Source organism: Oncorhynchus kisutch, unplaced genomic scaffold, assembly GCF_002021735.2.
Source record: "Oncorhynchus kisutch isolate 150728-3 unplaced genomic scaffold, Okis_V2 Okis04b-Okis11a_hom, whole genome shotgun sequence".
In the NCBI taxonomy this organism is placed as follows: domain Eukaryota; kingdom Metazoa; phylum Chordata; class Actinopteri; order Salmoniformes; family Salmonidae; genus Oncorhynchus; species Oncorhynchus kisutch.
Window position 1 is genome coordinate 8,842,489 of NW_022261981.1, and position 16,927 is coordinate 8,859,415.

The 16,927-nt window shown below is 43.5% G+C and overlaps 1 protein-coding gene across 1 annotated transcript in view; it reads right to left on the reverse strand.

The window, feature by feature from the left end:
* Positions 1 to 628: 628 nt before the first annotated feature.
* Positions 629 to 16,927, reverse strand: part of LOC116359717 (dedicator of cytokinesis protein 1-like) — a gene marked incomplete at its 5' end in the record, with an annotated part of 464,327 nt that continues 448,028 nt past the window's right edge. The window contains 3 exon segments of the mRNA XM_031813059.1: positions 629 to 1,993; positions 5,135 to 5,283; positions 14,285 to 14,493. Coding sequence (XP_031668919.1) covers positions 1,898 to 1,993; positions 5,135 to 5,283; positions 14,285 to 14,493 — 454 coding nt within the window.

A 16,927-nucleotide genomic window follows, 5' to 3' on the forward strand; every position in this document is an offset into this window, starting at 1 on the left:
GTTGAAGACGAAATCGTCCCCGGGGGCAAAATGAGTTTGACATCCTTGCTGTATAACCTTACCGTAAGAGACTGTGTAGACTTCACCTTGATAACGCAATATAACATTACCGTAAGAGACTGTGTAGACTTCACCTTGATAACCCTGCATTACCTTACCGTAAGAGACTGTGTAGACTTCACCTTGATAACCCATTACCTTACCGTAAGAGACTGTGTAGACTTCACCTTGATAACCCTGCATTACATTACCGTAAGAGACTGTGTAGAGTTCACCTTGATAACCCATTACTGTAAGAGACTGTGTAGACTTCACCTTGATAACCCATTACCGTAAGAGACTGTGTAGAGTTCACCTTGATAACCCTGCATTACCTTACCGTAAGAGGCTGTGTAGACTTCACCTTGATAACCCTGCATTACATTACCGTAAGAGCCTGTGTAGACTTCACCTTGATAACCCTGCATTACCTTACCGTAAGAGACTGTGTAGACTTCACCCAGCTAATTGCTATACACCCTTTAATCAAAGTCAACAACACAGATGGAACAGAATTTGTTTCAAAGATACATTTTGTTTCGTTAAGTTGTAGGGCAGCGAGCGAAAACACAAAGAAACAGTTGAAACATCCAGTTGAGAAAGTTTATTCAGAAGTCAGTAGTGAATTGGAAACAGTCAGCGTTAAAATCCTATACAATGACGACGTATGATGAAGGAGGAGGGAGTCAGTTGTGTTCACTGGCAAAGAAAACACAAGCCTTACCCAGAAAATCAACGATAGGCAGATTCTCACATACCAATTCTTTATAGTCCCTGTCATTTAAAAACTTTAAAAAACATTTTTTTGGGGGGGGGTATAAATGCAAACCTTTTAATCTAATGCAATGTTAATACAAAATAAAAGGCATGATAAATTCCACATTAAAAAAAATGAAATGAAAATAAAATCCTATATACAAACCTCTGTACAAAGCAGGAATATGGATAGAAAAAGATAAACCACTGGATAAAAATGGATGTTTTCTGTAACTATGGATACAAAAGATAAACCACTGAATAAAAAGCATGTTTTCTGTTACTATGTGCTCCCAGCTCCTAAGGGCAGGTGGGAGGGGTCAGAATGTTGGTCGTCACTCACCAGCCTGTCTATTGGTCAAAGACAGAACCAGAGAACACTTCATTCACCTGGTTCTGATTCTATATTCATTTCACTCATTCTAAAGGTTCTATAGGTTCTATCTCATAGCATTACAAAGGCCTGAACTAAGTGGCATCACGTGGAGAATGGAGTCCTAGATGGTAGATGGTATCAACACATTCAGTGACCAGTAATCATGTGAAACTGATTCACCTATCTAACCTATGGTAAAGTAGACCGCATCAATACCTATCTAACCTATGGTAAAGTAGACCGCATCATCACACTTCAGGCAAAAATTGAAAAGGATCAATGAGGCTCTGCCACAAAATGGCACCCTATTCCCTACGTAGTGCACTACTTTTAACCAGAGCCCTATCGGCCGTGGTCAAAAGTAGTGCACTATATGGGGAATAGGGTGCTGTTTGGGACACGAGCCAAGATGAATGGCTTAATAAGGAGTGTTGCCTCAGTGAGATACTCTTCTTCCACTTCTGGTCAGACTGCGTCCGTTTCCCCAAATGGCACCCTGTTCACTATATAGTGCCCTACGTTTGACCAGAACCCGATGGTGAAAAGTAGTCCACTATTGGAAATAGGTCGCCATTTTGTTAACGCAGCCTTGTGTTGAGCGGGGATGAGGGGGGGGATGAGGGGTTGAGCGGGGATGAGGGGGGGGGGGGGGGGGGATGAGGGGTTGAGCGGGGATGAGGAGGGGGGACCTTGTGTGTTTTAAATCGGGTGTCTTAATGTCATTGTTTATTGTACAATTCCTGAATCGATGGAGGCTTGTTTCCTGGTGGTCTTAGGGGGAGGGGGAGGAGGGGTCTTGCTGGGAAGAGGAGGTGGCAAATGCTATTAAAAAAAAGGAAAGAGAGAATACAGAAATATTAAGACACATTTATAAGACATTATAAAGGCTTATACATCCTTATAAACACCTTATGAAGCTTTAAACTCAGCTTATACATCCTTATAAACACCTTATGAAGCTTTAAACTCAGCTTATACATCCTTATAAACACCTTATGAAGCTTTAAACTCAGCTTATACATCCTTATAAACACCTTATGAAGCTTTAAACTCAGCTTATACATCCTTATAAACACCTTATGAAGCTTTAAACTCAGCTTATACATCCTTATAAACACCTTATGAAGCTTTAAACTCAGCTTATACATCCTTATAAACACCTTATGAAGCTTTAAACTCAGCTTATACATCCTTATAAACACCTTATGAAGCTTTAAACTCAGCTTATACATCCTTATAAACACGTTATGAAGCTTTAAACTCAGCTTATACATCCTTATAAACACGTTATGAAGCTTTAAACTCAGCTTATACATCCGTATAAACACCTTATGAAGCTTTAAACTCAGCTTATACATCCTTATAAACACCTTATGAAGCTTTAAACTCAGCTTATACATCCTTATAAACACCTTATGAAGCTTTAAACTCGGATGCTTCAAGTAGATTACAGAAAGAGGAATATCCTGGAAATGTAGCAGGTCATCTCACAACTCAGCAGTTAAAGATTCTCCAGAGATTCTGCTGCCAACTCACTGACTCAACTATCTAGCCACTTTAATAATGGAAACGTAGATGTAATACATGTATCACTAGCCACCTTATATAATGTTTATATACCCTATATTACTCATCTCATATATATATATACTGTACTATACACAAGACTCAATGACACCAGCAGTCAAGGCCTTGGAGTCAAACCCGCTGTCACTAGCTGGGAAAATCTGATTGTAATGTCCCTCCCCTACTAATCTAGTCTGCTCCAGTTTACTGCTTGTCCCTCCCCCACTAATCTAGTCTGACTCCAGTTTAATGCCTGTCCCTCCCCAACTAATCTAGTCTGACTCCAGTTTACTGCCTGTCCCTCCCCCACTAATCTAGTCTGACTCCAGTTTACTGCCTGTCCCTCCCCTACTAATCTAGTCTGACTCCAGTTTACTGCCTGTCCCTCCCCTACAAATCTAGTCTGACTCCAGTTTACTGCCTGTCCCTCCCCCACTAATATAGTCTGACTCCAGTTCACTGCCTGTCCCTCCCCCACTAATCTAGTCTGACTCCAGTTTACTGCCTGTCCCTCCCCTACTAATCTAGTCTGACTCCAGTTAACTGTCTGTCCCTCCCAAATAATCTAGTCTGACTCCAGTTTACTGCCTGTCCCTCCCCTACTAATCTAGTCTGACTCCAGTTTACTGCCTGTCCCTCCCCTACTAATCTAGTCTGACTCCAGTTAACTGCCTATCCCTCCCCCACTAATCTAGTCTGACTCCAGTTTACTGCCTGTCCCTCCCCCACTAATCTAGTCTGACTCCAGTTTACTGCCTGTCCCTCCCCCACTAATCTAGTCTGACTCCAGTTTACTGCCTGTCCCTCCCCACTAATCTAGTCTGACTCCAGTTTACTGCCTGTCCCCCCCCCACTAATCTAGTCTGACTCCAGTTTACTGCCTGTCCCTCCCTCACTAATCTAGTCTGACTCCAGTTTACTGCCTGTCCCTCCCCCACTAATCTAGTCTGACTCCAGTTTACTGCCTGTACCTCCCCCACTAATCTAGTCTGACTCCAGTTTACTGCCTGTCCCTCCCCTACTAATCTAGTCTGACTCCAGTTTACTGCCTGTCCCTCCCCTACTAATCTAGTCTGACTCCAGTTAACTGCCTATCCCTCCCCCACTAATCTAGTCTGACTCCAGTTTACTGCCTGTCCCTCCCCCACTAATCTAGTCTGACTCCAGTTTACTGCCTGTACCTCCCCCACTAATCTAGTCTGACTCCAGTTTACTGCCTGTCCCTCCCCTACTAATCTAGTCTGACTCCAGTTTACTGCCTGTCCCTCCCCTACTAATCTAGTCTGACTCCAGTTAACTGCCTATCCCTCCCCCACTAATCTAGTCTGACTCCAGTTTACTGCCTGTCCCTCCCCCACTAATCTAGTCTGACTCCAGTTTACTGCCTGTCCCTCCCCACTAATCTAGTCTGACTCCAGTTTACTGCCTGTCCCTCCCCCACTAATCTAGTCTGACTCCAGTTTACTGCCTGTCCCTCCCTCACTAATCTAGTCTGACTCCAGTTTACTGCCTGTCCCTCCCTACTAATCTAGTCTGACTCCAGTTTACTGCCTGTCCCTCCCCTACTAATCTAGTCTGACTCCAGTTTACTGACCGTCCCTCCCCACTAATCTAGTCTGACTCCAGTTTACTGCCTGTCCCTCCCCCACTAATCTAGCCTGACTCTAGTTTACCGCCTGTTTCCCCACCAGTGAGACTAATCTAGCCTGACTCCAGTTTACTGCCAAGTCTCCCCCTCCCAGTGAGACTAATCTAGCCTGACTCCAGTTTACCGCCTGTTTCCCCCCCAGTGAGACTAATCTAGCCTGACTCCAGTTTACTACCAAGTCTCCCCCTCCCAGTGAGACTGATCTAGCCTGACTCTGTAGGTAGGAGGAGACATGCTGAGGTAGGAGGAGACAGGTTCAGGTAGGAGAAGACAGGCTGAGGTAGGAGGAGACAGGCTGAGGCAGGAGGAGACAGGCTGAGGCAGGAGGCAGGCTGAGGTAGGAGGAAACAGGCTGAGGCAGGAGGAGACAGGCTGAGGTAGGAGGAGACAGGCTGAGGTAGGAGGAGACAGGCTGAGGTAGGAGGAGACAGGCTGAGGTAGGAGGAGACAGGCTGAGGAAGGAGGAGACAGGCTGAGGAAGGAGGAGACAGGCTGAGGCAGGAACAGACAGGCTGAGGCAGGAACAGACAGGCTGAGGCAGGAACAGACAGGCTGAGACAGGAGGACCATCAGGCTGTAGCCACCAGGACAGACATGGTGGAGGAGGAGAGGAGTGTGTTGCTGAGGACTGTGGACAGACACTCCCTCCCTCTCTCCCTCCCTCTCTCGTGATGGGCTGTTGTTCCATTAACCGTAGTATTGATGTGGCATCATTAAGGTGCTGTTCTTAGCCCACATTAAAAACCTACCCTTTGATGGTGTGTCAGGGGAGGGGTGGAGGGACTCGTCAAGTCTTCATTATCTCCTAGCAGGTTCCCATAATCAGCAGAGATGCCCTTCACGGGCAGGGGAGGAGGAGTCTCTCCTTTATCAACCCCCATCCCGTTCAGCTCCAGACCTGAGAGACAGACAGAGAGACAGAGAGACAGACACAGAGAGAGACAGAGAGACAGAGAGACAGACACAGAGACAGACACAGAGACAGACACAGAGAGACAGACACAGACACAGAGACAGACAGAGAGACAGACACAGAGAGACAGAGAGAGACAGACAGAGAGACAGAGAGAGACAGACACAGAGAGACAGACACAGAGAGACAGACAGAGAGATAGACAGAGCGAGACAGCCACAGAGAGACAGACAGAGAGACAGACAGAGAGACAGACACAGAGAAAGACAGATAGACACAGAGAGAGAGACAGAGAGACAGACACAGAGAGAAACAGAGAGACAGACACAGAGAGACAGAGAGAGACAGAGAGAGACAGACACAGAGAGACAGACACAGAGAGACAGACACAGAGAGACAGAGAGAGACAGACAGAGAGACAGACACAGAGAGACAGACAGAGAGAGACAGACACAGAGAGACAGACACAGAGAGACAGACAGAGAGACAGACACAGAGAGACAGACACAGAGAGACAGACACAGAGAGACAGACACAGAGAGACAGACAGAGAGAGACAGACAGAGAGACAGAGAGAGACAGACACAGAGAGACAGACACAGAGAGACAGACAGAGAGACAGAGAGAGACAGACACAGAGAGACAGACACAGAGAGACAGACAGAGAGACAGAGAGAGACAGACAGACCGAGAGAGAGAGAGACAGAGGACAATCTTTATTTCTGAGGTCACCACTCATCCCCAAGGGAAACAGCTGAAAGCATACGACAGCAACAACACTGGAAACCAGAGGTGCTCTGAAACACATGATGACTGTGATGGGTTGTGGAGAAACTGTTTGAGTCTTTTTTAAAGATGAGGAACATCCTGTCTGAGCTCCAGATCTAACAGACACCCTGTCTGGTCTGGTCTGGTGTGGTCTGTCTGTCTGTCTATCTGTCTAGTCTGTCTGGTCTGTCTAGCTTTATTTATTCACACCAAACAAAACAAGCGATAGACAACAACAAGAGACAGACAACAACAAGAGACAGACAACAGCAAGAGACAACAAACACAGTTTGCAGGTGTGGCTGGAAGGCTGATATAAAAACCAGAATAAAAACGGTAGACAATACACAAGTACCAGAATAAACACATAACAAAACAGATGGCGCCAGTGGTGAAAAGTCTAATTGTCTTTTGTATGATGAGTAATCTGTGTAGGTAGGAGACGTCTGTACTGGCCCAGACAATATTACAGTACATGAGATCTGGGTCAACGCAGCTCTAGTGTAGCGTTGAGAAGCGAACCTGATGAACCAAACCACTCTGATGATTCCAACAGATTTCATCACTTTGCTACAGACAAAATGAATATGTTCCTACCAGGATAACGTTTCATCAATTAGAGCTCTGAGGAATCTAGTGGATGTGGCCTGTTCCATTTAATTGAATATAATCAAATTGAATGTATTAATGTTTAAAGAGAATTTGCTTATCTGGAATCATTTAGAAAATGTGGCCTGAGTTGGTTTCATTTAATTAGTGAATCAAAAATGCTTGGGTGATACAATCTAATTGGTATCATCAGTAAAGAGAAGGGAGGTATGGTAGAAGACCCAACAGCAAGGTCATTGATACAGACTAGGAATAACAAAGGGCCAAATAGTACGATCCACTATGAAAACTAGACTGGTAAAACCCTTACCCTCCACTATGAAAACTAGACTGGTAAAACCCTCACCACTAACCCTCACCCTCCACTATGAAAACTAGACTGGTAAAACCCTCACCCTCCACTATGAAAACTAGACTGGTAAAACCCTCACCCTCCACTATGAAAACTAGACTGGTAAAACCCTCACCACTAACCCTCACCCTCCACTATGAAAACTAGACTGGTAAAACCCTCACCCTCCACTATGAAAACTAGACTGGTAAAACCCTCACCCTCCACTATGAAAACTAGACTGGTAAAACCCTCACCACTAACCCTCACCCTCCACTATGAAAACTAGACTGGTAAAACCCTTACCCTCAACTATGAAAACTAGACTGGTAAAACCCTCACCCTCCACTATGAAAACTAGACTGGTAAAACCCTCACCACTAACCCTCACCCTCCACTATGAAAACTAGACTGGTAAAACCCTTACCCTCCACTATGAAAACTAGACTGGTAAAACCCTTACCCTCCACTATAAAAACTAGACTGGTAAAACCCTCACTCTCCACTATGAAAACTAGACTGGTAAAACCCTTACCCTCCACTATAAAAACTAGACTGGTAAAACCCTTACCCTCCACTATAAAAACTAGACTGGTAAAACCCTCACCACTAACCCTCACCCTCCACTATGAAAACTAGACTGGTAAAACCCTTACCCTCCACTATAAAAACTAGACTGGTAAAACCCTTACCCTCCACTATAAAAACTAGACTGGTAAAACCCTCACCCTCCACTATGAAAACTAGACTGGTAAAACCCTCACCACTAACCCTTACCCTCCACTATGAAAACTAGACTGGTAAAACCCTCACCACTAACCCTTACGCTCCACTATGAAAACTAGACTGGTAAAACCCTCACCACTAACCCTTACCCTCCACTATGAAAACTAGACTGGTAAAACCCTTACCCTCCACTATGAAAACTAGACTGGTAAAACCCTCACCACTAACCCTCACCCTGCACTATGAAAATTAGACTGGTAAAACCCTTACCCTCCACTATGAAAACTAGACTGGTAAAACCCTCACCCTCCACTATAAAAACTAGACTGGTAAAACCCTCACCACTAACCCTCACCCTCCACTATGAAAACTAGACTGGTAAAACCCTTACCCTCCACTATAAAAACTAGACTGGTAAAACCCTTACCCTCCACTATAAAAACTAGACTGGTAAAACCCTTACCCTCCACTATAAAAACTAGACTGGTAAAACCCTCACCACTAACCCTTACGCTCCACTATGAAAACTAGACTGGTAAAACCCTCACCACTAACCCTTACCCTCCACTATGAAAACTAGACTGGTAAAACCCTTACCCTCCACTATGAAAACTAGACTGGTAAAACCCTCACCACTAACCCTCACCCTGCACTATGAAAATTAGACTGGTAAAACCCTTACCCTCCACTATGAAAACTAGACTGGTAAAACCCTCACCCTCCACTATGAAAACTAGACTGGTAAAACCCTCACCCTCCACTATAAAAACTAGACTGGTAAAACCCTCACCACTAACCCTCACCCTCCACTATGAAAACTAGACTGGTAAAACCCTTACCCTCCACTATAAAAACTAGACTGGTAAAACCCTTACCCTCCACTATAAAAACTAGACTGGTAAAACCCTCACTCTCCACTATGAAAACTAGACTGGTAAAACCCTTACCCTCCACTATAAAAACTAGACTGGTAAAACCCTTACCCTCCACTATAAAAACTAGACTGGTAAAACCCTCACCACTAACCCTCACCCTCCACTATGAAAACTAGACTGGTAAAACCCTTACCCTCCACTATAAAAACTAGACTGGTAAAACCCTTACCCTCCACTATAAAAACTAGACTGGTAAAACCCTCACCCTCCACTATGAAAACTAGACTGGTAAAACCCTCACCACTAACCCTTACCCTCCACTATGAAAACTAGACTGGTAAAACCCTCACCACTAACCCTTACCCTCCACTATAAAAACTAGACTGGTAAAACCCTCACCCTCCACTATGAAAACTAGACTGGTAAAACCCTCACCCTCCACTATAAAAACTAGACTGGTAAAACCCTCACCACTAACCCTCACCCTCCACTATGAAAACTAGACTGGTAAAACCCTCACCACTAACCCTCACCCTCCACTATGAAAACTAGACAGGTTTTGAACCCTGTATCACATAACAGGATATCTTGGCCCTGGTAGATACACAGCCGTTTGCATTAACACATTGTTCTCTATCATAAACATGGACTATATATCCAATGATATGTTAAATCATGACAAACATAATAATGCAATCTAGAAAGTAATATTTAATGATCGACCGTGTCAAACGCTTTGGGATAAATCTCTAAAGATAACGTTCATTGTGTTGCGAAAGAGCCGTATCTGTGGAGTAGTTTTTTATGAAAAACCATATTGGTGCTCATATAGAATACAGTGTTGATTTAAATGTTTCAGCATTCTCTTATACACCAATCTTTCTAGGACTTTAGAAAAACATGGCAGTACAGATATTTGGGGCGATAATTTGTAAAATATCTTGGATCTCCAGATTTATAGAGAGAGGTATAACTTTGGCAATTTTCGAATCTTTAGGAACAATACCAGTTGGGATTGATTTGGTCAAGATGGACGTTATAAAGAGGCTCAGTGATCGAGGAAGACATCGATTTCACCACAGAGACGCCAATGTCATCATGACCTGCCGCTGATATCTTTAAGTTACCGATGATCTCCATCGCCTCCCATCAGGAGGATCACACTGAAGCAGAGAAGGGACATGTAACCCAGGGGGATTTCCATCCGTTTGCTCTGTTGTCTTTGGCAGAGAGGAACCCACATTCACAAAAAATTGTTTTTATTTAATTGACATGAAATAACATCAGGAACAGTATAGGTCTTATTTCCAACAGGACATTGACATGGGGGAGTTGTACAGGCCTTTTTTCTTACTCAACAGATGATTGATGAACCTTTTACACAATTTTTTTAATTTTGTATTTTGTACTGTGGGATTTTTGGTTTCCAGAACCTTCTGCTGCTCTCTTACGTGACTTAACTAAGGCAAAGCAGTGGTGAAATACAGAAATTGAAAGATGTGAGTCTGGCAAGCAGACTCCAAATCAACCTGAATATATATATATATCATCAATCAACATCTTAAAGCGATCATAATTACTTTAGTTAAATATTCTACATTCTGCTAATCATTCCCATCTGTTCATTTTCCAGTTGCCGAAGAAAAGTGGAAAGTGGTCATTAACTTCATGAAAAGTACATCTGTTATTACCTGCCACATTATTTAAAGAATCAATAAGGGAGGCAGGTGGACTGGTCAGTCTCGTGGGCTTAAAGACGACGGGATACAGATAGCTGCAGTATAAACTATTCAACAAGGCAGATGTCAGTGAGTGCTTCTCCCTTTCTAAATACGTTTACGTTGTAATCACCCAATAGAAATCACCCAATCCTTGTAATCACCCAAGAGAAATCACCCAATCCTTGTAATCACCCAAGAGAAATCACCCAATCCTTGTAATCACCCAATAGAAATCACCCAATCCTTGTAATCACCCATTAGAAAACACATTTTTAGCTTCACTATTGATCCAATCCCGGGTAGATACAAGGACATCAATGAAACTACCAATGTTGAATCAGGTGGCCGATCGATGCAGCCAATCACCACTTGTTTTAACACCAAGAAATGAACACCGGGGAATTTCTATCAACAGAGATTAAACATCAATGTTATCAGATGGAAGCGTGAGGTCCTCTCTTAGAGGTCCTCTCAAAGAAGAGAACGTGTTAATGAACACAAAATGGCCGCTCCTCCTGCCACTCTGGATGTTCTCCAGTGGCATTATAAAGGAGATGAAGTGTGGATGTTCTCCAGTGGTGAACGGCATTATAAAGGAGATGAAGCGTGGATGTTCTCCAGTGGTGAACGGCATTATAAAGGAGATGAAGCGTGGATGTTCTCCAGTGGCATTATAAAGGAGATGAAGCGTGGATGTTCTCCAGTGGTGAACGGCATTATAAAGGAGATGAAGCGTGGATGTTCTCCAGTGGCATTATAACGGAGATGAAGCGTGGATGTTCTCCAGTGGTGAACGGCATTATAAAGGAGATGAAGCGTGGATGTTCTCCAGGGGTGAACGACATTATAAAGGAGATTAAGCGTGGATGTTCTCCAGTGGCATTATAAAGGAGATGAAGCGTGGATGTTCTCCAGTGATGAACGGCATTATAAAGGAGATGAAGCGTGGATGTTCTCCAGTGGTGAACGGCATTATAAAGGAGATGAAGCGTGGATGTTCTCCAGTGGTGAACGGCATTATAAAGGAGATGAAGCGTGGATGTTCTCGTCAGTCGACCATGTTTCTGAAAGGGCAACGGTGGAACATTCAGAAACTGTAGAGGAGACAGATGATGAATAAGGTGGTCGTGGAACATTCAGAAACTGAAGAGGAGACAGATGATGAATAAGGTGGTCGGGGAACATTCAGAAACTGTAGAGGAGACAGATGATGAATAAGGTGGTCGTGATGTTTTTTTAGGAAGACCTGCAAACGTTCAAATGAAAAAGGTAGAAAATAAGATTTGTTATTAGATCAACTACTCCACAGGTTGTTCATCTGCTTAACATTATAGTAATCACAAGAGATAAGACTCATCTCTGGTAAATCTCAGGACATTTTCATCTGGATCAACACAATCATTGTATTTATCGTTGGCTTCATTAATATCTAACGGGTTAAAGACCATGTTATCAGGGTTGATATCCTTGGTTTCATTAATATCTAACAGGTTAGAGACCATGTTATCAGGGTTGATATCCTTGGTTTCATTAATATCTAACAGGTTAGAGACCATGTTATCAGGGTTGATATCCTTGGTTTCATTCATATCTAACATGTTAGAGACCATGTTATCAGGGTTCCTGCCTAACTAAGAGAGATACACAGTGGGAATCATCCAGAGAGTGGAACAGAAACATAGGAGTGTACGTCTCGCATGTCCAATACAACCATACATTGGTGTTAGTTTTATCAGGAGATGTAGGTGATTTAGGTTCCCTTCGGGAGATTTAGGTTCCCTTCAGGTGATTTAGGTTCCCTTCGGAAGATTTAGGGTTCCTTCGGGAGATTTAGGTTCCCTTCTGGAGATTTAGGGTTCCTTCAGGAGATTTAGGTTCCCTTCAGGTGATTTAGGTTCCCTTCAGGTGATTCAGAGTTCCTTCATGAGATTCAGGGTTCCTTCAGGAGAATCAGGGTTCCTTCAGGAGAATCAGGGTTCCTTCAGAAGATTTAGGGTTCCTTCAGAAGATTTAGGGTTCCTTCAGGAGATTTAGGGTTCCTTCAGGAGATTTAGGATTCCTTCAGGAGATTCAGGATTCCTTCAGGAGATTCAGGGTTTCCGTCAAGAGATTTAGGGTTCCTTCAGGAGATTTAGGGTTCCTTCAGGAGATTTAGGATTCCTTCAGGAGATTCAGGGTTTCCGTCAAGAGATTTAGGGTTCCTTCAGGAGATTCAGGGTTTCCGTCAAGAGATTTAGGGTTCCTTCAGGAGATTCAGGGTTCCTTCAGGAGATTTAGGATTCCTTCAGGAGATTCAGGGTTCCTTCAGGAGATTTAGGATTCCTTCAGGAGATTCAGGGTTTCCGTCAAGAGATTTAGGGTTCCTTCAGGAGATTCAGGGTTCCTTCAGGAGATTTAGGATTCCTTCAGGAGATTCAGGGTTCCTTCAGGAGATTTAGGATTCCTTCAGGAGATTCAGGGTTCCTTCAGAAGATTTAGGATTCCTTCAGGAGATTTAGGGTTCCTTCAGGAGATTTAGGGTTTCCGTCAAGAGATTTAGGATTCCTTCAGGAGATTCAGGGTTTCCGTCAAGAGATTTAGGGTTCCTTCAGGAGATTTAGGGTTCCTTCAGGAGATTTAGGGTTCCTTCAGGAGATTTAGGGTTTCCGTCAAGAGATTTAGGATTCCTTCAGGAGATTCAGGGTTTCCGTCAAGAGATTTAGGGTTCCTTCAGGAGATTTAGGGTTCCTTCAGGAGATTTAGGATTCCTTCAGGAGATTCAGGGTTTCCGTCAAGAGATTTAGGGTTCCTTCAGGAGATTTAGGATTCCTTCAGGAGATTCAGGGTTTCCGTCAAGAGATTTAGGGTTCCTTCAGGAGATTCAGGGTTCCTTCAGGAGATTTAGGATTCCTTCAGGAGATTTAGGGTTCCTTCAGGAGATTTAGGGTTCCTTCAGGAGATTTAGGGTTCCTTCAGGAGATTTAGGATTCCTTCAGGAGATTCAGGGTTTCCGTCAAGAGATTTAGGATTCCTTCAGGAGATTCAGGGTTCCTTCAGGAGATTTAGGGTTCCTTCAGGAGATTTAGGGTTCCTTCAGGAGATTTAGGATTCCTTCAGGAGATTTAGGGTTCCTTCAGGAGATTTAGGGTTCCTTCAGGAGATTTAGGGTTCCTTCAGGAGATTTAGGGTTCCTTCAGGCACATGGCTCTCCTGAGAAACTCCTCCTTGTCTTTGCCCCTGAGCAGTTTCATCATTATAGATCTGGGCCGTCCATCTGGAAAGAAAGAGCCATTCCTATTGGTCCCTCCATCTCCATGGTTTAGGGTCCAGTTTGAGTTCATCTGCCAAGAGTTTATTGGCATTGCCTTCTGTGTCATACCAAGTTTCAGTCTAAACCAAATTTCACCCCCTCTATCTATCACCATACACTGCCTCTATCTATCTCCGCGTAGTTTCTGTGGGTTAGAGGGAAGACAGAGACGACCCTAGAGAGCCCAGGGAAGACGTAGACGAACCTAGAGAGCCCAGGGAAGACGAAGATGACCCTAGACAGCCCAGGGAAGATGGAGACGACCCTAGAGAGCCCAGGGAAGACAGAGACGACCCTAGAGAGCCCAGGGAAGACAGAGACGACTCGAGAGCCCAGGGAAGACAGAGACGACCCTAGAGAGCCCAGGGAAGACAGAGACGACTCTAGAGAGCCCAGGGAAGACAGATATGACCCTAGAGAGCCCAGGGAAGACAGAGACGACCCTAGAGAGCCCAGGGAAGACAGAGACGACCCTAGAGAGCCCAGGGAAGACAGAGACGACCCTAGAGAGCCCAGGGAAGACAGAGACGACCCTAGAGAGCCCAGGGAAGACAGAGACGACCCTAGAAGAAACATTCAGCCAGCAGGGTAAGAGAACATGGCGGAGGTGCGCGTGTGTGTACGCGTGTGTGTGTGTGCATATCTGTCCATGTATGTGTGTACTCACTGGAGACGGTGAGCAGGCTGAAGGACAGTTTGTTCCTGGGGGTGATGGGTGGGGGGCCCGGGGAAGAATGGGGCTGGGGGGCTCCAGGGGACACAGAGAGACGGCGGTCTCCACTCAACAGGTTCAACACCTGACTCTTTGGTCTCTGAGGCCTCAGTGGGCTGATCTGAACACACACAGAGAGAGAGAGAAGAGACGTATCACATATCCTGTAGGAATCAAATCAAATCGTAGAATCAAAAAATAGATAAGAGGACGAGGGCTGATCTGATGACGTCTGGAGAGAGTCATCAGAGATCAGGATGCTATCAATCAATCAATCATTCAGGAGAGAAGGAAGGAAGGAGAGAGAGGTGGGAGAGAGAGGAGGGAGAGAAAGGAGGGAGAGAAAGGAGGGAGAAAAAAGATGCCACCTAAAACCATCATGTTGCTACCAAACCTATTGTTTATTAGAAGTCAGACCATCAAAACTACATCACAATAGAAAACCATCTAAACTACATCTCAATAGAACTCAATAGAAAACCATCTAAACTACATCTCAATAGAAAACCATCTAAACTACATCTCAATAGAAAACCATCTAAACTACATCTCAATAGAAAACCATCTAAACTACATCTCAATAGAACTCAATAGAAAACCATCTAAACTACATCCCAATAGAAAACCATCTAAACTACATCTCAATAGAAAACCATCTAAACTACATCTCAATAGAACTCAATAGAAAACCATCTAAACTACATCCCAATAGAAAACCATCTAAACTACATCTCAATAGAAAACCATCTAAACTACATCTCAATAGAACTCAATAGAAAACCATCTAAACTACATCTCAATAGAAAACCATCTAAACTACATCTCACTAGAACACCATCTAAACTACATCACAATAGAACTCAATAGAAAACCATCTAAACTACATCACAATAGAAAACCATCTAAACTACATCTCACTAGAACACCATCTAAACTACATCACAATAGAAAACCATCTAAACTACATTCAATAGAACACCATCTAAACTACATCTCACTAGAACACCATCTAAACTACATCACAATAGAAAACCATCTAAACTACATCACAATAGAAAACCATCTCAACTACATCTCACTAGAACACCATCTAAACTACATCACAATAGAAAACCATCTAAACTACATCACAATAGAAAACCATCTCAACTACATCTCAATAGAGCTCAATAGAAAACCATCTAAACTACATCTCAATAGAAACCATCTAAACTACATCTCAATAGAAAACCATCTAAACTACATCTCAATAGAACTCATAGAAAACCATCTAAACTACATCCCAATAGAAAACCATTAAACTACATCTCAATAGAAAACCATCTAAACTACATCTCAATAGAACTCAATAGAAACCATCTAAACTACATCCCAATAGAAACCATCTAAACTACATCTCAATAGAAAACCATCTAAACTACATCTCAATAGAAACTCAATAGAAAACCATCTAAACTACATCTCAATAGAAAACCATCTAAACTACATCTCACTAGAACACCATCTAAACTACATCACAATAGAACTCAATAGAAAACCATCTAAACTACATCACAATAGAAAACCATCTAAACTACATCTCACTAGAACACCATCTAAACTACATCACAATAGAAAACCATCTAAACTACATCACAATAGAAAACCATCCTCAACTACATCTCACTAGAACACCATCTAAACTACATCACAATAGAAAACCATCTAAACTACATCACAATAGAAAACCATCTCAACTACATCTCAATAGAGCTCAATAGAAAACCATCTAAACTACATCTCACTAGAACACCATCTAAAACTACATCTCACTAGAAAGCCATTAAATGTACTGCACTGAAAGGCCAACTGTGTCTAAGCTGAAGAATAACAAACGAGAGAGCAATTAAATACCATTTAGGGTGAAAATTGCTTTCGTATCCTCGTCGGGATTGGCTCATCGTATTCCTCTCTGAACATGCAAATATGTTCAGAGGCTATTTGTATTTCTAAAGCTGGGTATAGATTGAAACTCACGTTTACTGTCAGCTTACTGCATCTTATTTGTGGTTAGTGCCTCAATATTGGTTTCACATGGTAGGGCCATAATTTCAATCTGTATTGTGAAGAGGTTTTAAAGGGCTCCACACTTATATATATATTGTAGACAATTAGCTGTTGATTCACAAGTTCATGTCATTCAACCCCGCTGTAAAACTCAAAAGTCAGTCCTCAACAGGGTGATGCTTAGAGTGGATTTATCTAACGGAGACAGTACAGCGGTTAGCCTCTTCCTGTGCCAATGACGTTGAATGAAAGAGTCATCCTCTCCTCTCTTCTCAGGCCCCGAGGAAGAAGCTCTATCAGGGGCCAGACGCCTGGCTGGCTGATCTACCACCAGGGGCATCTAGGGGCCCAGACGACTGGCTGGCTGATCTACCCACCAGGAGCATCTAGGGCCAGACGACTGGCTGGCTGATCTACCACCAGGGGAATCAAGGGGCCAGACGACTGGCTGACTGATGTAGCACCAGGGGAATCTAGGGGCCGAATAACCGGTGGCTACATCCCAGAGGACCAGAGCAGTGGGCTTTGGTGCTCTGCTGCTGTAATGAAGAG